The sequence below is a fragment of the Oreochromis aureus genome, linkage group 7, assembly GCF_013358895.1.
Source record: "Oreochromis aureus strain Israel breed Guangdong linkage group 7, ZZ_aureus, whole genome shotgun sequence".
Taxonomy (NCBI): Eukaryota; Metazoa; Chordata; class Actinopteri; order Cichliformes; family Cichlidae; genus Oreochromis; species Oreochromis aureus.
In genome coordinates this window covers 19156640-19180899 of record NC_052948.1, presented here as the reverse complement: position 1 = coordinate 19180899, position 24260 = coordinate 19156640, and the positions used below count along the sequence as shown (strand labels likewise).

Genomic DNA, 24260 nt, shown 5'->3' with positions numbered 1-24260 from the left:
ACATATACACTTGTAGTATAAAGAGACCAGCCTTTCAGCACTAGCAGGGACTTATTTGGAAGGTTATTAGTCTCATTTACTGCTACAGCCCCTTGGGGGGCCTTTAATTAAGAACTGGGCTCTATATGGCTCCTATTAACAAGAGTGGAAAAAAATAAAGGTGCATGGAGGGGTTTGGGTGACACATCACCAAGGCTTACCTGGTCCCACTTTTTCATGATTTACAACTTTTCTTTCTTTCCACTAATTTAAAACATCTGTTCCCAGAGATATTTTAAGTCTTTGACCGATAACCTGCTGACTGCTTCTTTATTGCTGATACAAGGACTATATAATATACAGCAACAAGAAAGTCAGTTTTTTTCTCTCTTTTTTCACTTTAATCCTCAAAATGGCTTACCTTTTTCCTCGTACTGCCATGTAAAATAAGCTTCTAACACCACACTTAGTGAGAAACGCAACCAGAAAAGCACTGTGGTTGGGTTTCTCTAAGAAGAAAAGGCAAAACTTCTCAGTGGCAAAGCTGCGAGTGTGTGAGGTTGTGAAACCGTGCCTCCTATAAATCTTGCAAAGCGCAAAGTTCCCTCGATGGTGTCATGATAGAAGCGATACTCAGGCAACTAATTTCAGCGCTTGATGTCACAGTGGTCAGTGTGATAAAGAAACGTTCTTAGGAGTGGATTTCAACTGAAGACAGATTTTTTCTTTCAGAGAATTCACATAAATTCTGCTAAGTTGAACTACCAGGAAGTATAAGCTACCCGTTCTCAAAAAAAAAAGGAAAAACATATTTGTGGTCAGGTAACTGTGAATCGTTGCTTTATCTCATACTATTCAGCAAGTATAAGAAGAGAGTTTCTTAAGACGTTTTTATACCACAAAAAAAAATGTCATTTAAAACCCAATTCACAGAACACAACAGTCAATATGGACAATTACACCTTCAGTTATCTGCTGAATTTTTATTGCAGTGAAATTCATACGAAAACTTCCATATTTCTCTGTATCCTTAAAAAAAATCTCCACATGGCCTTTCATTTGTCATAGTTTATTGTTTGTAGACTTTCAAATACCCTAAAGATTTACAAAGTACAACTTCCAACTGTTTGTTAACACAAATATCTACTTAGCTATGATTTGATATTTGTGAGTCTCATGGCAGCAACTCAATGCTTTATGGTTGTAACCTGTTTAAAGCAACCTGCTGATTTTCAAACAAATAATGGCCTGCATTTGTATAGCGCTTTACTCAGTCCCTAAGGACCCCAAAGCACTTTACACTACATTCAGTCATTCACACACACATTGGCAATGGCAAGCTACATTGTAGCCACAGCTGCAGAGGCGAGGCTGCCGGACATTGGTGCCACCGGGCCCTCTGACCAGTAGGCAAACATGGGGTTAGTATCTTATAACCTTATAACACTGGTGCCACCGGGCCCTCTGACCAGTAGGCAAACATGGGGTTAGTATCTTATAACCTTATAACCTCTGGCGACCTAATATTTTGCATGCAGCCAGGAGGCAGCCTGGGATCGAACCACCGACCTTCTGATTAGTGGCTGACCTGCTCTGCCACCTGAGCTACAGCCACCCCTATAGAGGAAGAAAGATTTTTAAGTGACTTTGTATGTGGAATGGCAGTTGGTACCGGACAAACCTGTGAGAGTATTTCATAAACTACTGGGATTTTCCACACATAGCCATCACTGGTGTTTAAAGAGTATGATCCATAAAAGGGAAAATGCCCAACGAGCAGCAGTTCTGTAGGCACAAATGTGTTGTTGGTGTCAGAAGTCTGAGAAGGACGGCAAGACTGCTTTAAGCTGATATGAAGGCAACAGTAACTCATTACAACCATGGAAGGAGGTAAGGAGCATTTCTGAATGCACAACATGTTAAACCTCGAACTAACTTGGACTAAAGCAGTAGAATAGACAATGTGTAACAGTACTACTATAGCACCAACTAACCATCACTTTAACACTATTGTTAGTATTGAGTATTGTTGCTGGCCATGTCCACCCCTTTATGCACACAGTGTTTCCATCTTCTGATGGCTACTTCCAGTGGGATAACATGCTTTGTCACAAAGACAATAGACCCATTCCAAAGGTGCCCAATAGAGTACCTCTGGGATGAGATGGAATAGGAGAATCCCATCGTGGATGTGCAGCAACTGTGTGATGCTGTCATGTCAACAAGGACCAAAAGCTCTAAGGAATGTGGCATGAAGAATTAAGGCAGAAGGGGGTCCAACCTGGAAATAGCAATGTGTACATAATAATGTGGCCAGCAATATTTCACCCTAAAGGAAAGTATTATTAATCGAACGACACCCAAACCCTCCAACCTTATATTCAGTGGATGTATCCTTGACATGATGTCAGGACACATCCACATTCAACCTCTGGCGACCTGAATCCAGCCTTAGTTCAAACAGAGTGAGTCTTATTCAGACAGGTGGGACAGGCACTCACCCAGAGTGGGAGTGAATATCCTCTCAAACACATCGGGCCATGTGGACACATGAACCATATTACAAGTTCCCCGGCGGCCAAAAGCTAGGCCAGAATGTTGCAGCTCCCCTTGGGTCAGCCCCTCTCCTCTCCAGGAGGTAAACGCCCCGGTCCACCATCTACCCCTGCTCGTGCGTGTAAGAGGGGAGAAACCGCAGCGCCCCACAGACGAGCGCCATCAATGGGCCCTCTATTCAGCCGCAGGTTCGGAACAGTGGCCTCTCTGATGGAGCTCCAGCACCTGGCTGCCGATGGACACAACATCAGAGGCAGGGTGGTGGCAGCATCGGTCGTCAGACTCACCACACCTGAATAAACCCCCACCCCCTTCCTCGAGCCCACATCAAATAGCAGGACTGGTCTATTTGAAAACCTGAGAGTAGGAGAGCTGAGCAAAAAAAAGAAAGAAAAAAAACAGTAGCCAAAGAGCTTCGCAAGGCAACGGGACTGGCTGTACAAACAGGTCACTCAGGTGCTGCTGCAGATTACTGTTTTTATTAACAAGAGCAAAGAAGAAACTGAGCCCTGTACTGAGGAAGGGGTGGTGGTGGTAGTGGCGGTGGGAGGTGTAGGGGACAAGAACACGAAGCGAAACACACACGCAGAAGACGAGAGATCGTATTTATACAGGTGCTTCTAATGCGAGCGGAGAGGGAGGCGCACCTCGAGCACACAGCCAAGCATCTGCACAGAGTCCTCCAAGTAGGGATTGGGTTGGGCCTTACTTTGATTTCACTACAGTTAAAGTGGAAGCTGTCAGGATTAGTGCAAAGACTGCTGTGAAGTCTGCCGGGCAAACTAAACACACAGTCCCACACTAAGTATGGAAGACCTGCTTTGCAACTAAGAAATATGGAACAAAACAGAGAGAAAAAAGCATAAATGAAGCGTAGTCACGTTTCATCCTTTTCGTGGCGTATTAACACCACTAATGCAGTAGGTTAGTTACTCCTGGTTACTATAAAGTAACGCCCCCCACCCCCCTCTATGTCTGATCTACAGCGTGAAATTGAAAAGAAAAGTGGAGGTAAAACAAATAACCCCCTATTTCTGCCACACATTTTCTTTCTTCAGTTTTATACTTTCAGTCTTGGGAGGTTTTTCCAAGTAATTTTACTGACTCTTTTGCTATTTTTACCATACCAGCTGTGCGGTGCCATTAATCACATGATTTAATTACACTGTTTTGACATCTTTATTAAAATTATTATTGGCTTCGGGGTTTTTTTCTTTTTTGGTCCATAATGTGATTTTTTCTTCTTCTTCATAAAGTAACCTTGTTTGGGAATAATTAAAAAAAATACAAATGAAATAAATGCGCTGTTCCAAACCATCTGGAGTTTATCTTCAGTTTGTTTATGGCTGTGCTCAAGTGGGAAAAAAATATCCCCAAGCTACCTTATCTTGACTTCCATTATTAGGCATCCTAATAATTCAATTTTAGGTAATTATGTTGGTTTCATTAGTTTATAATGTATATTCAGCCTGAACGTTAGCATGCATTACAGCCCATTAGTACAAACATCATTAACTAGAACCAAATGGTCAAACGACATTCTGGATGGAAACAATTAAATTATGAGGGCAGCTAACAAAAACACAAATTGTCATTACCTTTGTCCTCACGGGTGTGTAATTGTTCACAGCGCTCTGGTCTAATGAAAACAAACATTTTTCTTTCTTTCTTTTTTCTCAATATTTTCTTGTCCCTAAACAAAAGGAACGGCAGCCGTGACGTCACAGAGCTGCTCGGTGAATCAGGCTGTGAAAACAGAAATTTCCTGAGGTCATTTTCCTTTTCCATGATCTGCTTTTTTTCCCTCTTCTTCTTTGGGAATTGTGTCTTTGCAGTGGAAATGAAGAGAAACTGATGGTATAATTAAGCAGTGCAGGGCAGAGCGTTTACAGCTGATTCCTAGGATTTTAAACGTGGCCCTGAGGCCTCGGACGCATACATGAGACCTGCAAACATGAGCATCTCCACTGACTTTTCTTTTTCCCCACACAGTTTTATGGTCACCAGAAATAAGTGAGAATGTTGCATTTTTTAAAACATTTTGGGCAGTAATCAATAAAATAATCCTCATATAAGAGAGAGGAAACATCCACACACTTTCTCTTTTGTTTTGTTTTTGCACATGAATTTATTTTTACAAAAAATCTGATCATTTCAGTGAAGTCTGGCTGCAGCTTCGAATGCTACTAACTGTAGCCTGAACCCTGCACCACACCGGGATACCTCCAAAAACAGCATTGCGTGATTTGCTTGGTTCAGTCCACCTCTGTCTGCGCTCCAGATTGCAGATTTCATTAACGTTAATGGGGTCGAAAGTGGCACGCATATCTTTTAAAGCCACTTCATACGGACCTGGAAATAATCTGGATGTCACAGCTAGACATCATGCTGATGAGCGTATCTTGTGTTTTTTTGTTTTAAATTTTGTCTGGATGGGTTATTTATGCAGTACTTGCCTGCTGACTTGCTGGATTTTCCCAACCTGCGGTAAGAGGCCATAAAGAGGGCCATTCGCTTAGTTGTTGATGGTCCCCTCACCATAAAACCGTCCTAGAATCACCAACACCACTGAGGGGGAGTAAACATTCATCCCTAATAGGAGCAGCATGAGGTGCCTTCATTAATGCAGGATGGCTAGTGTAAAGCCAAACTAAATACACTCTCTAATTTAAAAAAAAAAAAAAGTTCCTAAAAGTTCTCTTTATTGCTCTGTGTGTGACCTGCACATCATAAAACAAGGCCTTCAGATTCTCCTTTTGGCCTTGGAGGGAGAATTTGCTCATTATTTGGCAGTAGAGCAAAAACAGACTTATCATTTCATTCACTATGTGAAAGCATTAAAACAGTCCATGATCTCAATATGGTTCTTTCTTCTTGTTTGACTCTTTATTATCAACTGTCTAATAAAAGCAAAAAACTATGTAGGCAAAAAGATCATGCTTCGCTTTCTGCAGGTTTGCCAACTTTTGTAATTGTTTTACATGCTTTTGGCATGTAACAAGAGCTTTCAGGTTCTGCATAGTGCTCTCCTGCTACCAAAATTAATGTCATGCTAAAAAAAAGAGGAAGCCTCAAAGCTACTTCTAATAAAAAAAAGAAGTTACATCTATTCAAAATGGAGCTTTGTTTTTGCATTCTGCTTATGAGTTTTCTCAGCTATCAGATTTTCACCATGCAATATTGAAAAGTATTGAATGGTAAGTAAGGGTATATAGAGGCATTTGTAGCTAAGAAATATGTGAACAATTGCTCTGTGTTTACTTCATAAATGACTCGTTACATCTTAGTGTAATGCCGTGCAGAAGAAAGAACAAGGACCTTTTTTTTGCTGCCTTAACCACAATTCCAAAAAACTTGGGACACTGTTTAAATTGTAAATAAAATTAGAATGAAATGATTTGCAAATCTCCTCAAACCATATTTTATTCATGACAGAACACAGTAAACACAGCACCTTGAGTATCTTGAGGGTGACAAAAGCCTGGAAAAGTGAGTGGTATTAAATTAGAAGAAAAACAACAACTCGAGGAACATTAACTGGCAGCAGGTCAGTAAAATCTTCATCTTAGAGAGGCAGATTTTTTGAGGAGTGAAATTGGACAGAGGTTGCCCAATCTCCAAAAGACTATGTCTACAAATTCTGACACAACATTCTTCAGCATAATATTGGAAAGGCTCTGAATACCTTGTTATCTACAATATTATCAAAAGATTCAGTCAGTCTGCAGAAATCTCTGTGTGCAAAGGAAAAGGCCGAAAATCAGCATTGGACACCCGTGAGCTTTGGGCCCTCGGGCAGCACTGCATTAAAAACAGGCGTGATTCTGTCATGGAAATCACTGCGTGGACTCGGGAACACTTCTAGAAATTACTGTATGTGAACACAATTGACTATGCCATCTGCAAATACAGTCTGAAACTCTATCATCCAAAGAAGCCATATGGTAGCATGATTCAGGAACGCTGTCATCTAAAGCACATTAAAAATGGACTGAGGCAAAGTGAAAAAATGGATCAAATTTAAAATTGAAATTCTTTTTGGAAAACATGGACACTGCATACTCTGAGCTAAAGAGGAGAAGGATCATCTAACTTGTTTTGATGCATGCTAAATCATCCAGAAAGTGGATAGTCTTCATCTAGGCGTTGCATTTTGAATGTGTTTTCTGCTGAAATGCTATTTTTCCTGTTGCACTACAGGAAAGATGCTGAAGGTCAGTGTAGAGTCAGTAGAGAGTGGACTGGATTGGAGTCAGTGTAGCGTTTCTCTGGTGCATCCAGAAAGCTGGAAGTTTACCCACAAGTTGCATGACTCCGTTTACCAAAAGCAGACACGGCATACACGCGGATAATTAGAATCTGTGAAAAAAAATTTGACAAAAGAGTTATGAACACTGCAGCAATTACACCACAAGACACCCAGCTAAAACCATGCCTGTAAAAAGGAAGCCAATTTAAACTTCTATTGTTCTCTAATGCCAGCATAGCTGCAGCATTTATGGTGCAACATTTTTTAGCTCACTGAGAAGAATTAAGGCATTTCTAATCGTCCAAGTGAGTAAATGCCATGTGGAGGTCAGCATCTATATAATAAGCCAGAGTCTGTAATAAGATTAAATACTGAATATGCTTCCATACAGCTCTGCTATCCAGAGGATATGAATCAGTGTGTAGCTGCTTTACTGCTCCAAGACTATTTTCTGTCTTTTGTAGGCTCTAGAAACTGGCAAAGAGTCAAGAAGCTGGGTACAATTAGTTCTTTTCTTTCTCGCTTTTTTTTTCTATCTAGTCATAAAGCAGCAGTACTCAGGCAGCTTTTCTTGTAGCAGGGCAGGAGGCTGATCTTACCTCATCCATTTGTCTGTGTGCGTGTGTGTGTTTCGCGCATGTGCCCAAAGCAGGGCCCTCGCCTAGTCTAATTTGTCATTATAATACTTGGCAGAAAGGCCACAGAATTTTAAGAGGATTTACTGGGTATTTTAACATTAGATTCACTGTTAAATCTTACATAAGGTCCCATAAAACTACCTGGCCTACACATGTTTTGAAGCAAACAGTTGAGGAGAATGGTGAAAGGGGGGGCAAGTGACATTACTCAGTGTTTAAAAAGGCTCCCACGACATCAGACGGCAATGCATTTGAGATTTTTCCCCTCTTGACTGAGTACCATATGTGTGAAATCATGCCGTCAATATCAGAGTATAGCAGACAAGACTGGGATACTGAGGCCACACGGACAAAAAGTCAATTTGTTCGGAGAGCTGCACAAAAGACGCTGGTTCCTAAGGAGCGAGAGGCCCCTACTTGAAGAGAGCAGGCCGTGATGCATGTGCGTCTGTGCCTTCAAACCCTCCTGTGGTGCTGCAGTGGCTTTTTTTTCATTGTTTCTCTCCTGTTAGTTTGTGAGAGGGGAACTAATTAAGATCTGCCTGCAGGTGGCCCATGCTGACTTTTACAGGTCTGAGAGGAGTAGGAGGCCACACCCGGAAGGGAAAAGGGATGACAGCCTCAGGTCACAAGACGACACAGATTCTTGATCTGGCGCTGCAACTAGGGGAGTTATTGGGTACACGGAGAGGCTGGAAAGAGTCAAGGAGAACAGAAAGAAACAAGTAAATTAGAGCAGAAACCAGGGGGAGAGAGGACACAATCACTGCAATCAGCTAAACAAGGCCTTCCTCTGTTTAGGGGCTAAGAAGTGTACTTGGAAACATTTACTCATTCTCCAAGAGGGTAAATGTCAATCTGCTGCGGGGTTGGGTTTAGGATCAGCAGCCCTGCTGGGGTTTGTTATGATTTCATTAAACAGCCAACCACTAAATCTCACAAATTTACAAAATCAGAGTGCGCGACAGTACGTGAGTACACACACAGCACACAGTATCACATCAAAACCACTAAGCCACTAGGTTCTCACATGCGTGTACACAATCCACGGAAACAAGTGTTTGCTTGAATCGTACCAAAACCAAGTCTCATTTGCAGGAGGATAGGTAAACAAAGAGCAAAGGACATGTTTTTTAAAGGAAGAATTACACTGATGACTGTGAAACAAGTGCATTTAATGTCTGCATTTCTTCACTTTGTGTTCCTTTTTAAAAAAAACTTATTTCATAGAACCTCTAAAAGAATCACAGTGAGACGCTTTGAAACACACGGGGCAAACAACAGTGACGTATGCTCTCAGCGGGGGAAAAAAACAAAAAATAGTGAGCTTGTGCACGTCTGGGGTTCAGAGCAACAAAGACATGATTGCGTGCGGACGCTGCCCCGCACCACTTCCTCTTCAGAAGCCCAGAGACATCACAGCCAGCTGTATTGATGTCTCTCTCTCTCTCTCACATGTGAATAAACATACATGCATGCACATTTTGGGGGTAGTCTGCTTTAGCGAAGCCAAACAAACAGTGGAATGTTCCAGCCGCTGCTGTCGCCGAAAAATTAAAGCGATAGAGAAACCAGAAATGTAGAATGAATGAACAAGTGGCAACCGTCGCTACAGAAAGAGTCAAACTCACATTACAGCTGGAAGCTGTGGAAGGAAGTCCAAAATATTTCAGAATATAAAGTAACAGAAAACTGATATAGCGTGGGCGCACGCAAGTCGCCCCGGGCAGAAAGGGTGGATCTAGTAGCTGCAGAAATCCAGATAAGGATGGCAAATGACAGTGCTGTCCTTGGTGGCGTGACACCAGGGGCAAAACAAAACCGCTGTTATGGGAGTGCCCAGCGAGGCCCAAATATGAGCTTGGCTGTTACAGCTGAAAGTTATGGGCACAGCAGCCCTGAGATGGATACAAATGAAAACAAATTACTGTCCGTCTCTGGAGCTGACTCTCACACACTCAGGGCATAAAATGCCAAAGGGTCTCACACCCACATGCAAACTGTCACGCACAAGCACACGTAAGGCAAAAAAAAAGAGCATGTGGAAGATAAACAGACGCAGATAAACATAGCTGTCACTAAGGAAGTCCAGATTTTTATCAGATTCATTTAAGTATTTCCCAAGTACAGTTAAATAGAGCAAGAAGTTTTTAACAAAGCTTTTACAAACATACTAGTTTGGCTATTGGAATGCTTAATTTAGTTTCTGTGTGCAAAGTAAATTAAACTATTTCTCAAAAACATCCAGAATAACTTTCACATTGGTCTACTGGAAGTGGTTCATCACCAGGAGCGACGTATGTTTTGAGTTGTCGTGGTGGTGTTGGAAAACAAAGCGATGACTCAGACTGAGTTTTGCTGCTTGAGGTTTTCTTTTAAAGTCTTCACATATCCTTCTGTCCTCATTATTCCTTCTACCTTGTTGAGATTCCTAGTTCCAGACATACTGAAGTGTCTCCACGGCTTAATATTCCCAGCACTGTTTCACTGTGGGGATGGAGTTCTTGTGGTTGTAGGCCTTTCCCTTATTTCTCCAAACATAAGCAGCGTCTCTGTGGCCAAAGAGCTCTAGTTTTGTCTCATCTGATCAAAGGATGCACTTCCAGTCCAGGTTGTCCTCAGCATACTTCTGTGTGTCTTGAAGGTGTCTGTGCTTCTTGAGTTTTTCTTGGTCTGCAACCTCTCAGTCCATTCCTGTGCAGGATTCTAGTGATGAACTTCTTTGAGACTACAATTTCTGACTTCGATAAGTCACTAGCAGTTGTTCCAGGGTCTATAGACACATTTCTCACTAGTTTTCTTTACAATCTTTGAAATATTTTGCTTCCTGCCTCTGCCAGGCTGTGTGGCTCTCTTTGAATTTCACTTGGAAACAACGTGATAACTTTATATATCCACCTCCTGCTTTGTGAGCATCAGCAATTCTTTTTCTCGAGTCTAAAGAGATTTATTTTGTTTTCAGCATGATGCTTTCTCAAGTGACAGCTTAAACCCTCATTCAAGTTTTTGTACTGTGTGTAAATTGGAAGAAAACCCTCAGTTTTAACTTGATTTTACAAGTTTTGAGCATTACAAAGTTAAAACACATCATTAAGTACCTTTAAAATGTTTTGACACAAACTTGAAATTTTATAGTGAGGCTAATAATGTTGTACTTATCTGTGTAGTATACCATAATGTTCCCTATGTGTTACAATAGATAATTGCAAAAATACAGGAAAGATTAAGTTAATGTAAGTTATAAATAAAGTTTCTTTGCATATTCGTTTTTTAAACATACATCTGAACACTTTTGTAAAAGCACTTTGGATTCAGAGTGCGTCATTTTAACAGTTAATTAGTATGGTATCTGCAGTTAGCACTCAGCCTGTCAATATCCATGTGCACATCTGTCTTGTTTCCACTGATCATATAATAATGGTGTCAATCTATTCCACACTAGACAACAGCAATGAACAATCAACACAGCATGTACTAACAAAACGAGCTCTTTTCTGTTCCAAGAGTTCCAGATGATGGTAAATCAGTACTTTTATCATAAAAATATATGTTTTACGTAATCACATTTTTACAGGAGTGGCAAACACATCAAATGATAAATAGGGGTTTAGTTAGTCAGTTTCAGAGACTATACTTGCAAAATCTTACATTTTCCACAGCGTCCCTCTGACCAGCAGATAAGATCAGGGGGGCATGAAGGGATGACGAGGTTAAGAAAAGAAAAACAAAGAAAAGAAAGGAAAGAGATGAAGAAAAACGGCAGGAAAGTCAGTGGAATTCAAGTGCTTTAGGGAGGAACAATCCTGGACCAATGCCACAAACAAGCAGAAGCAGGTGAAAAGCCTGCAAGAGAAAGAGTGGCAGCATTCTTGTGCAACTTGCTATTGAAATTGGTCTTGTTAAAGTTCAATTAAAAACCAGAATTGGCTTCAACTGTGGGTGAAGAGGATTTTATTATGTCTCAGATATGCTGCTCGAACTAGAAATTGATGGATATTGTTGTATGGTTTCCATCTGCCATGGGAGTGATTCTGTATTCCTCACAGAAGTGCACAAAGCTTTTAGGTTTCGAGAGAGCAGAGAAAGGAGAACAAAAAAAGCAGGCAAACCAGATATGGCAGTGAGTGATGGATGTGTTTCGCAGAGCCATAGCAGACTGAGAGAACGCCTGTTCAGAACTTATTCCGGTCTCTTCCAGAATAACAATAACACCAATAACATACAAATCTTATCCATTTCCTATCACCATCTCAACTAAATTGAACACTTGACAGCAGATTATGGATGACAACACTCTCCACCAACACCTTCAAACTACAAATCAGAGACTTGGAAAATCACTGCCAAGAGTCAGTGAAGCTGTTCTTGTGACACACGGTTGTCCAACACCTTACTTAGAGCATTTTCACATCTGAAGTATTTAGTTAATTTAGATGGAACTTCATTTTCCAACCATGATGTGGTTTGTTTGTGCAGATGTAAAAAGGGCAACAGCACTTGTGCAAGGAGCAAAACAACCTCACCAACACCCTTTTGAGGCGGTCCAGTTCCAAATGAACTCCAGAGTTCCTTTATGTTGAGATTGGGATTTAGTTTCAACCCAACTACCAGGTGTACAGTGAAAATCTGAGCTAATCGCCTTCCTGTAATCAAGAGTAAATTCTCTACATTTTCCACATGGTGCAGAACACAGCACCTTCTTCCTGTATTTATTTTAGTTGTCCAAAACGCCCAATGAATTGCATTGTGACACATTTTGGTTCACATGGTGTTTTCTCTGTGAAAAGAAACCAAACCGCACGAGGACGCTACAACTCGACAACTCAAATCATTAACTGATTTGGACCACAGTAAACAAAATGTAGGTGTGAAAACGCCCTAAGACACTTGAAGCTGGGTGTTTTCACTCAAAGGATAAAGCCATACACGTGCCTCAGTGCAGTACAATTAAAATTAACACATGTTTACAGTACACAAGCTCATAATTCTGCATTAAAAAATGCTGACGCTCACTTTGAGAGATGCACACTTTGGCCTGTCTACATATTTAAAGTAGGAATCAACCTTTTTAGAGCCCATAATCTTTTAAGCCTCCAGCCTTCAGAGTTTAGTCTTTATGAACTCTGTATTACTTCTCAGTGCAGCAGGTAAACACCAATCTGGAGGTAATGATGCCTCACTTATTTAAGACTTATTTAGAACACACCCTACTGATATATCTGTGCAAAACCTTCCCGCCTTGTTTCTATATGAACACTTGGACACACATTGGACCAGCAAACAACATCAGTGAATTCTCTTCTGCTGAGGGCATGTGACGACAAGCCGGCTGCTCTATAATGTGTTATGTAATCAGCTGAGAAGGATCTCTTTGACATTTCTCACAAGACTAAAGGGATAATCCCCTTTACACCACTACGTACCTGATATGGCCGTTGAATCTCTTTAACCCTCAAGGGAGTTGGGAAAAAAACAAATACATATAGAGAGCAGCTAGAGGGGCTCTCTGTTTTGACAAAAGGCCTTTCAATTGCATGACCAGTAGGAAAATCAGTATATTATAGATCAGTGAATAAAGGTCAGAGCTGGGTGATGGATGGGAAGAAAATGGGGCCTTAAGAAAAAGAGGAGGAGAAGCTCTCTGGGACTTACTGAGTTTTGTCAGTCACCGCAGGCAGTGCAATATCCTCGCTCATGTCGTCTAGCTCATCAGTTAAGCTGTTGGCTCGGGAGATATCGATGGACGTGCTGTTATTAGGACTCCTCTTCACTGCAACGACAGAAATATAACATTTCAATTCAATTTAATTCATTTCAGTTTTATTTCTATAGCACAAAATCCCAACAAAAGACGACTCAATGTGCTTTATATCTGGAAAAATAGAGAGAAAAGAATCAGAAAACCACCTATGAGCAAGCCCTTGGTGTCAGTGGGAAGGAAAAACTCACTTTTAACAGGAAGAAACCTCCGGCAGAACCAGGCTCAGGGAGGGGCGGCCATCTGCCATGACCGGTTGGGTGTGAGGGGAGTGCGATAGGACAACAACTACATTTCCAGATACAATTTTATACAAGTTTATACACAGTTAACTAATACAAAGGGGATGTTTTTAAATGGGTCGAATGAAAGGGTGTTTTTTTTTTAAGTTTAAAGTTGTGAGTGGCTGTAGAGTGTGAAGGTGTCACACACTGTGGTACCAAATGCATAATTACTCGCAACAACGCACGGACACTTTACCGCAACACAGTTTGGCTTCTGTGAGTTCTAGTATACGTCACACAGTAATAAAAGTACCCTGTGTGTTGATCTGAAAATGTATGATGTAAGATTTCATTGCAATATAAGACACTCAGCATTGTGATATGATTTAAGGCAGAGATACGAAGGGGGGAGAAAACAGAAAAAAACTGAAAGGTACCTGGAGAGCCAGGACAGCTCAGAGTGAAAGATGACCAAGAATGTTGAGGAGGGCCTGAAGCCATGAAAATTAATTAAACCAGAAGGGGAGAGGAGAAAAAAAGAAGAAAGGGGGTAAAAATGAGACTTAAGAATATCAGAAATAAACACACTCATCATGCATTTAATGGCATTTCAAGAGCATACTCGCTACAGTACAGCAAAGGTGCTGCAGTTTTGAACTTTAGAAAAGGATGCAAAAACGATTTTTGTGACAGTGTACTTAGTGTACAGTATTAATACAGGTTCAATAAATAAATCAAACGTGTAGCAATTTGTTTGAAATAATTGTCACAGACCAGCTAGGAGGAAAAGTGCCCATTTCTATTAAATTTATAAGAGAGACAACATAACGAGAAGCTGAAATTGCAGTACTCCGTTTCAACAGTCTAGCCAGCTGGCTGCTGGTGCGGGTAAAAACAACAGCACAGAACATCATGTGTAGCAGGGTCTTGACCTGCAGTCAGGCTGTCAGCAGAGTTTGACGTGCCTCTCCTCCAAACCACCGAACCTCTATTGTGATAAAGAATGGAGAGGCAAATCTTCGTCCAAGAACAGAATGACCATTCCAATTCAAGCAAAAGGCATTCAACCTCTCTTGTATTCCATCATCGAGTTTGTTTGACATTGTCCAATGTGGAAGCAGAGATAGCCAGAGAGAGAGAGGGAGTGGAGAGAAGTGAGAGGAATAGATTCTACCCAGAGCCACTTTTAACAGCAACTTCCTGTCACTGAAGAAGACATTAACGGGCTTATTGGCTAAGAAAACAAGACAGGGGTTTATTCACAATCTGGTTAATCTGCACCGTCATTTTTAATGTTTTCGGTGAAGGCCGTGGTCCACAGGAAAAGGAGAAAGGGAGAGCGGAGTGCAGAAACAAGATAGAAACAGAGTCAAAGTGCAGCCGATCCATTGAGAGATTCTCACAGACGGGGACTCGGGTGGGGCCAGACAGATAAGTGGAGCGATAAGCTGGACACTGACTAAATCAAACAATGACCAGTTTATTTCTAACCACTAGAGCTCCACAATGGCAGCTTATCAACTCCACAACCCCGCTCCCTCCCCGCCTCTTTTCAGCGTCCCAGTCTGGGTCCCCACGGTCCCCAAGGCCCCTGTCCTGCCCCGTTCCTCGCCCATGATGTTGGCAGGGCACCCAGTAAAGAAAACAGGCGGGTCAACACGGGCCCAGTCTCTCTGCTTGGCTCTGGTTTGGTCTAGCTGAGCACAAAGGCTCAGCCAGCCAGTAAGTCTAATTAAAATACTGTCTGGGCCACATTACATAGACAGGCTAGCTAATGATTAACACAGGAAAGTGGAAGAAAAAGAACTATTTAGCCAGTGAAAGGTGCTACTGGTTACAGTGCAGTGATATTTATTGCATGTGCTCAGTTTTTTTGGTTGGTTTCTATGGAAACAATGAACATAGTGTGACATTTTTTTAAATTCAGTACTTTAATGTAAAAGATTACACCACGGAAACTTGAGATATGCCGGGATCAACCACTGAACCAGCTTGCTTAAAGCGCTTTGTTGACATTATCACTCTGACAAAAGCATATGAGATGAAGTGATCTGGTGGTATACTCACCTGATTGCCTGAGCATCCTGGTGATTCCTATAAAAAAACAACAAAACAAGGCAAAATCTGACTATGTTTTCAACTATTTTTCACACCTTCATCTTTTCCTTTCATGAAAAATGAGTTGGTAAAAGTAAGCCAGATACAGCTGCAAATGTGCATTATTACTAGAAGCCAATATTACCCTGTAAATCTAGTTCCTGCTGCTAAGCATTTCACTTGTGGGTAAGGGAAGAGATACCCCATAGCTGCAACGGCAATAAACCATCACAGTGAAATTGACCAACTTCCCAGAAGGCATGAGTATAAATTTATAAATAAGTTCTTTAGTGCTATAAATGTTAATGCGTGTATACACAGTTCTTTCAGCACTGTTTTCACTTAGGATCATCAAGACGCCTCAGTGATTGGTGACATTTCTTAGCAACAACTACTGAATGACTGTGGGTAAATTATTTTTAAGAAATCCAGCCCGGTGCCAAGTTGAAAGAGTGTCGGTTAAAACAATAAAACAGCCCTGGTTTAGACAGTTGACATTGCAGATGTCTGTTTTATGGGTGGATCTGAAGCAGAGATCATACAGTGCCGTGCTGTTTAAACTCAGACGTTATAATTAGTGACAGCAGGCTGCAGACTTCGGCTTCTTTCAATGGTTTTATGTCATCCATAACTTGTTCCAATTCCGTTTTCCACTCCATAGTCTTGCAGTCTTTCATGTGTATCTATTTAGTATTATTTATTGTTTACATAGAGTATGCAAAACATTTAAATGATTATTGGCCTGTAAAATTGCTTGGCTATGTGTAAATATGTGGATGGATGCTAAACAAAATTTCTTAAATAACTGGTTTAATATCAACTTGACTTGGTTGCTTTTTTTCCCCCACATACGTGCAGCCATATGTTTTCCTTCATTATCTGAGATCCACCTAATTAAGCAGACAACTACGTATCTTTTCCTCTGTGCAGTGTTTGTTCTTCTAGCAATGGTCTCGCCTTTATGTCAAGTTTATGTCACTCCAGCTCCTTTTAAGATTCCATGCTTTGACAGGAAAAACTCATAAAGTGCATTTATTAACCTGGCGTCTGGGTCAGTTCATTTAGTGGGGTTGGCTTTTAACACAGGAAGCTAAACCACTTCTCTCTTTAACTAATTATCAATCATAAACTGTGTCTGTGGACCTGCACTTAAAGTAGACGTCCCTATTGATATGAACTGGGCTGCAATGAACTGGGTGCCGCCAGGCCAGATTTTTCACTATGTGAATAATGAATAATAATGGCTTTGGTATGACCAAGGAATTACTAAAATGCAGCTGGCATTACAACAAATTCCCACTTGTAACTTGCTGACAAGCTGGCGTTTTAAAGATTTTTCCATTTAAGCCCACTGTGATTTTCTGTGGCCAGCGCGGGGGACAAGTGAAGCAGTAAAGAGCTTGTAACCATGACCTCTAATCACCACTGAAGCTGTAATGGTTTCCATATGGCTTACACCTGGCAGCCATTTTGGCTCTAAAGGGATCAGGACAGAGCCCCTGTTTACTATGTGAAAAGAAGGAACTAGTGCTGCTGATAAACCTCTTCCTATAATGATTGTAGCGCATATATGTATATATTCACGTATCTACTCTATCTCCTCCTTGACGGGTAGGCAAATCTAAACGAAACTTTACACAAACACCGTTACATATTCCGTGATTATTAGCATCTAGATGTTTTGTTTTGTTTTTTAAAGATTTACAATAAATCCAAACTGTTTCGAGCTTCTTCCCTGCGAATGTAATGTTACGTTCTCCAATGTTTGTTTCACGTCACGTTAAACGTACAGTGCATAAATTCAAAATTTGTATCGGCGATGGAATTTTGTTCAAGTCACCACAACATAAAGATTTTTTTTTTTTTAAAAGCACAACAGGCCTGGCATAAACCACCCACATGTTAGGTCGCTAGCTAACGGTCACAGTTTATCAGAATCACAATAATTTAATAATCCCTAATGAAATTTTGAAATTTGGTTTATGAACTGAGAGCACCAAATTGTTATCTTTTGGAAGCAAGAGGCTCTAGAAGACACAATATGATGATGATGATGATGACCACTACTTTTTAGCGCTACCAATACAAAGCTTCACAAAAATGAACAATGAGATGACTGTTATTCTGATTTAACATGTTCTCTTCTCATGCAGAGTGTAATGACTTACTAGCTGGCCACAAATGTTGGATTGACTGCCGCTCAGCTCTCATTCCTCATGATGTGCATTGCTTTTATGGCAACTCTACTTAAGATAAGCATAAACCTTTAGGCTACAGGCTGCTTCCTGCATCATGCATCTTCATGAAAATGTTGGTCCAGGGACAAAATTGAAGCTGACCAATCACATTGTTGTGATATAGTTTTGTCTAATTTGCAATGTGGTTGGAAAAGGGAGAAAAAAACAACTTTTGTTTTTATAAACCTCTTTTCTGGAACAAATAGTAAACATTTTAAGTGTTTTATTTATTAATTTATACAATATAATAAATATATTATCAAGTTAGGTTTGCTGTTGGTGAAATTTAGGTTACTCATATTAGTTTGATTGTTTTTAAAAGCATTAGCTAACTTATTGGCTACATGTTAATTAAATATATTCTAAACGCTCAGACAACATCACTGGCTAGTTGTAATGCTGACCCTGAATTATCATCATTATGATGACATAGGAGCAACAGCAACATGACAGTATCAGATTGCATTCATTTGCATGCAACATTTTATTTACAATATTTATTATCACAGCTATTCAAACTAAGCTGGACCAAGCCAACAGTTAATAACTCTAAATTACCTTAAGTCTCATAAATAATAACAGTCTTCATGGAGTTATTTTGGCCACTTGAAAGTCCTGAAATCACTTTGCAATTCTCAGCACACATCATTTCATCAAACAAAATTGCATTAAGGAGAGCTTTATTATTGCATTTATCCACATAATCAAATGTTCTCTACATGACTCAACTTTATTCCAAGTTGGCTGCGGCGCAAATATAGCTTCACAAGATATTAAATGTAATTCTTCTAAACACCTTCTCAGAACAGCAGTCTAAGGTGTTAGGCTTAAAACAAAAATTCCCTTGTAAAGAGATCAAAAACTGAGTCAGTCTGATCAAAGAGTAATCAAAACAAGGCGCTGAGTCTTCACGTGTTATCTTAGCTAGCTCACAGATTTTAGACCAATTTCTTGGAAGAAAAACATTTTACAGAGGTTGGCCATTTTTCTTAGAAAAACCTTGCTGCACAGAGTGAAGATCAAATTCAGCACATCAAAAATTAGGGAGTGACAATAACCCGTGACGTCTATTTGAAATGACTTGTAAATTTGTCAGTGCACATCACAGTAACACAAGAGACGTGGTCCTCTAAGTATATTACCTTCCACAGTTCCCCTTGGCTCTTCACGGAAAAACGAGACATCCTTCTTCTCCTCAGAGTCATCAATATGATCATAGGTGATCTGGGGAATCGACACAGCTCTCTCTGAACCGACACCCATAGAACCATTTCCTCGGCACTTCGTCCTCCTCTTGTTCAACTTTTTCTGACAGACAGAAGAGAACAAGCAGGAGATGAGAAAGAAACCATGATAACTGCATTTCTAAAAAGTATTAAAAGAATTGCAACAGTTTTGACATGTGGTTCACGCTGTATGCTGAAATGCTTTTTCGACAATGGACCAAAATAATGCCACGGAAATAATGTCATCAACACAGCCTTATATTTAAGCCATTGTTGTTATGCATCATTGCCCTAATTAATTCTTTCTTGGCAGCTGATTCTTGGGTACAAATGAGATAAGTGATACCTGTTTAATCTCAGTTGAGTGAAGTAATAGCTATATTTTATGTGAGTCAGTGAGTTTGTGAGAACCTAATTGGTGCCCAAGTCCATTCCACAGACCAACTGACCCACATCAACATTATTGACATGGCCTTTTATACAAACTAAATTATTTGGACTCAGTGCATCAGAATTTGGCATTTCCCAAGTAGCCAACAGTTGAATCCAAATGTTTGAAGCAGTCATTAGGAGAGCGGGAAGCTTTGTTGGGTGTTGAAAGACTAAAGAGAAAAAAAAGAGAAGACAAACCGTAAAGAGAATGTGCAGCTAACAGCAGGGTTAAGATATAGAAATCTAAAGTAATGGACACGAAAAGGAGAGTGAGAGGGGAAAAAACTGTTAGCAAGAAAATGAAAAAAAAAACAACAACAACAAAAAACAGAAAGGTGAAAATTCTCAGAGAGAGGAGACAGGAAGAGCAGGGATGAAAAAGGAAAAGAGCAAAATAAAGTGTGCTCAACAGGGAGATGGAGAAAAAAAAGCAGGGATCTTGAAAGAGAGAAAGGGGAGAGGGAGGAAAGAGAGAGAAGAAAGTCACATGCTGAAACAGAAAAGAGCGGAAGAAGCCTTCATTCTCCCGAATGCATGTGGGTTCAATGCTACACAAAGATTTTTTTGTTGTTGTTCTACTAGACAAAGGTTTACTCCCATGAGAAAGGCGGTGGTGACATCATCTCAACTGACTGAGTCTTTGTCCAGGAGAGACAAAGGCCTCGAGTCATCCTGGTGGAGTCAGGCCTTTAAGGGGAAAAGGGGCTGTTGTGTGTGTGTCTGTGTGTATTTGTGTTTTGTGCGCATTGTGTCCTTACATGTGTGTGTATGTTTGTGGGAACTCGGCCTCCCCTTTTATTCTGTACGGCTTTTGGAGCAATATAGCTAATATTGTTGCAGAAGGTGAACTACACAAGGAGACAATGGAGTGTGGGCCACACGTATGCAAATCAGGGCATCGCAGTCTAACGGCTTTTTCCAACTGCACTGTCAGCAAGTACAGTCCATATGCTGGCATTTTGAGTTCAAAGGGTTAAATTGTTATGTCAAAAAAAAAACTAATTTTTGAGAAACACTAAAAATTCTTATCAGAATTCCAAAGTGAGACAACGCCACACGGGAATGATCAAACACACCGTCACGATATTTTCAGGGTGGGGTTCGCAGCCTGTTTTGTATAGATCAAAGTCAAGAGACACAATACGCAATTGATAAGAAAGAAAAGGATTCAGATGTGAGGGGGAAAAGGTCAGGCTGGATTCAAAGCAGGACATCACAAGACTGGTACCTTTTTCCCCCCACAAAGACATACTTAGCGTTTAAAGGCCTGCCTTAAATGCCTTTTGAGAAAAGCAAATCAATCACAACGGAAAAATCTACATAACTATTCAACAGCTTTGGCTTCAGTAAAAGTAAGCGATTACCGAAAAGTTCCGTTTCCTTCTGTCAGATTCTGCAGCAGCAACGCCCTCTGGAGTCAGGACGTACATTTTCCACGTAGCTGCAGAGCCGTTTGGTTTCTCCGCTGCATAGCACCTCCACAGTGTCTAAGAAAGGCAATACAGGACAAACCACAGACGTGTTGGTCGGTGAAATATTTCTGTAAAACTGAATTACATTTAAAATACCCCAGCCTATGGATGGAAAACTCTCCATTATATTTATGATCATATGGTCTGAAATTAATTTTAAAAAGCATAAATAGAGAGGTTATGCAAACACCTCAGCTATAAATACTTCATTAGCTATACTTGCCTTATCCTATTCAGCAAAAATGTACACTTCTTTTTTAAAGGTCACTTCAGTCACTATTTGTAACATTTTTAGTCTTTACTTTTTAGTGTTTGTAATGTTGGCCTCACTAGGTTTTATCCAGGGCCACCACTGGCCTGCTGTCCTGTGCAGTTTGAGGACTCTGGCTGTAGAGGCTCGTGGAGATTAATGCCACAGCTGTTGGGCAGGTTCCACCCTGGACAGGCCAACGGGCCTTTGCAGTGCTAGCAAAGGCCTTGACTGAAGCTAACTGCCATCTATTGTGAATAAGCTTTAACTGAACAATGTTATTTTCCTTTATGCTGTTTTTATTAATGGTATCAGGGCTTAAATTTAAAGGAGTGTATATTTAATTTCATCTGTGTTTGCCAGGTACAGAGGACATTTGTCTTCCACTAAATCACTGTATCTGACCCAGTTTGTAATGATTTGATTATGCAAAACTTGAGTACATGTACTGATTATTTTGTCATTTTTTTAATCATATAAATTAATTTTTGTCTTATAGCATAAAACATATGATCATTTCAAAATTACTTTTGGGGTCATTTATCCTTTTTCTTTTTACAACAGGAAAGGCGGGAAAGAGAACAAAGAAACAACATGGAGGAAACAACCCGATGTGGCATCAAACCCAGGCTCCTGCAATAACCTGTCAACATACGTGTTGCCCAGGCAACTTAAAGAAAAGCTTAATTTCTTAGAAGTGTAATCAAAACATTCTCAATTAAGTTTCAATTTTATTTGTATAGCATTACATCATAACAACAGTCGCCTTAAGACGCTTTATAGCGTAAGATAAAGACCCTGCAAATATTCTGCACAAACATTGATACATTCTGTGCTTTCCAGTATTTGTTTGCTTTTTACAAAAGAAAAATGCATTTCTAACACTGAGAGTTAGGACTTACCTGGATAAGGGCAACTGCAGCAGGGATCTGTCTGTTGAAGTGTTTCTGCCTCTGCTTCTGTTGGACTTTCAGGGCAAAACCTGAACCCAGGATACCCTGATCAAAGAGAAATACATTTGACTTTTTTACTGTCCAGACTCCAAGAATATGAAAAAGTGAACTTTTACTGTAGAGTTAAGGAAAGTATATACAGAATCTCCCAGAATAAATAAACATTTTTTATCATTAGGTTTGCTCAGTATATAGTCTTCAATGACACATCAAAGAGAACAGTGACTAAACTGAAAAAGAGCAAGCTTGAGCCAAACATGTTGTAATAAGGTTTGGTATAAATGAAACATTAAAAAAAATGATCTCCTCAAAGCTGAACTCATGGATTTCATATGAATTAAATTGAAAACTTTATTTACAGCAGGTAGAGCGAAGAAGGAGATAGCGAAGACACTGAAGCAGGAGGCGATGGCCTTTCCTATCCAGGTTTGAGGAATTTTGTCTCCATAGCCGATTGTGGTGACAGTGACCTAAAGACAAAGATTGGATGAGGTGCCTCTTATGATATGTAAAGTGTACATAAACTTGCATATGATAAATCTATGGAAGAAAAATCCCACAGTGATCAAAGCCCTTCACCGATGAGGCAAGAAACAAAGAGTGTAATAAATGATATCACACGTTCTGCGGTGTAATTACAGTGTTTAGAGGTTTCAGGGTTAAAGAATAACTGTCAAAGCTTTTAATTCAATAGGTTTGGGGGTTTTTTCTTTGTAGATTTGTAGTGAATTCCTATTTCAACATTAAAGATCACACTCTTTTTTTTTAATAAACTGCCAGTGTAATGAAAATGTCAGTCAGCTTTACCCTGCAGTCTATAAGGGGAATTAGACAATAAAGAAAAAGTTCATCAGCCGACCTGGATTTGCTCCACCACTGTCAGTGATGGCTGTGGCATTTGAGGCTCTTGCTTCTCAAAGGAAATAAGATTCCCGACCACTAATCCCCAGTGAGAGTAGGAATTTGCTAGGGTGAGGAGGAAAAACAAATACCTCTTGCATTTGCATGTACACCCATTCTGAAAGCAGAGCCAATTGTGACACATTCAGTGCACACTTTAGCTTACTGTGAGTGCCTGCAGGGTATCGGCGCGTGAGCTGCCGCTGAGCACTAATACAAAGAGGCTGATGTAAGGTGAGATTCTTTAAAGAGCTTTGAGAGCTAAAAAAAAAGAAAAAGAAGAAGGAGCAGAGGCGGGAAGGGCGGGTGGGTGTATGTTGGGAGTGAGTGGAGTGGTGGGGGATTTAATCCCTCATCCACAAATCCGATGACTAAACAATGTCCTCCTGACATCAGAGCGGACTGGTCTGCTCAAAAACACCCATTTCATTCAGTATGTAGGGTTTAGGGGCAAAAACCACATCATGCCTACAAAAAGGTCCCAGACCTATCACTGAATATATATGCTTATATGAAGAGTAGTGTGCATTCTATATGTACAGTATGTGTGATCACGCCCAGTTATTTCTACATGTGCACCATCCTGTATCTACAAACAGGCCAGTTTGCCTTCTTATCGCCAGTGAGATTGGCAAAGTCGCTCTTTGAATAAAAGCGCCATTACCTAACCATCAACTGTAAAAAAAGACAAAGAACAGAGAAGGTGAGGGAGGGAGGTAGAGAAGGGGATGTGAATCATGGCATTGGCTTGTCCTCCAGCTGCGCCGTGCACCTGCACATCCGAAAGTGGAAATCATGCCAAGCGAAGGAATACTCTGTGAGAGCGAGAGCTTAGCATGCTCCAATCAGAGCAATCGCATTTCAGCGGACGCATGCACAAGAGCTGAGCAAAAGCTTACTAAACCGGTGAGAAAAGATATCATTACACTCGAGTTTACAGTCTCAGGAAAACAAAAAAGGTGCAAATCCTCGAGCGCGATTCTTTTCTCTTCTCCTTTTTTTGCATTGTGAACAAAGTAACAGAAATAACCGCTTTTACGGAGCAGTTAGAAGCAGCGTGACCTCTCTAACCCTCGTTACATAAAGGTAGCAATCCCGCAATTAAAGTTTTAATTAAGGGAACTGACACTTTATGTTGGTGCTCTAAAAGTTCTTTGAGCCAAAGATCCCAGAGGTGAATGGTTTATTACCCGTCTCTTTGTGGCGTACTGATCCCCTGCACAAGGCTGCCATAGGTTTCTCATTACTCTGCGCTTTCAATTCAAATGTTTAATTAACTGCTCTGGAAA

The 24260-nt window shown here is 40.5% G+C and overlaps 1 protein-coding gene across 4 annotated transcripts in view; it reads right to left on the bottom strand.

Annotated features, from left to right (window-relative positions):
• Positions 1 to 24260, bottom strand: part of kcnq1.2 (potassium voltage-gated channel, KQT-like subfamily, member 1.2) — a 165219-nt gene that overhangs the window by 116187 nt on the left and 24772 nt on the right. The window contains exons 8-15 of one of the 4 annotated variants that reach the window (XM_039614328.1): positions 22431 to 22541; positions 22021 to 22116; positions 20761 to 20883; positions 18881 to 19046; positions 15472 to 15498; positions 13842 to 13895; positions 13075 to 13192; positions 5951 to 8114 (exon numbers count right to left, since the gene is read on the bottom strand). In XM_039614328.1, coding sequence (XP_039470262.1) covers positions 7988 to 8114; positions 13075 to 13192; positions 13842 to 13895; positions 15472 to 15498; positions 18881 to 19046; positions 20761 to 20883; positions 22021 to 22116; positions 22431 to 22541 — 822 coding nt within the window. In that variant the 3' untranslated portion in view covers positions 5951 to 7987. Of the gene's footprint in view, positions 1 to 5950; positions 8115 to 13074; positions 13193 to 13841; positions 13896 to 15471; positions 15499 to 18880; positions 19047 to 20760; positions 20884 to 22020; positions 22117 to 22430; positions 22542 to 24260 lie in introns of those variants that run through there. The other 3 variants (XM_039614329.1, XM_039614326.1, XM_039614327.1) reach the window with 3 other exon arrangements.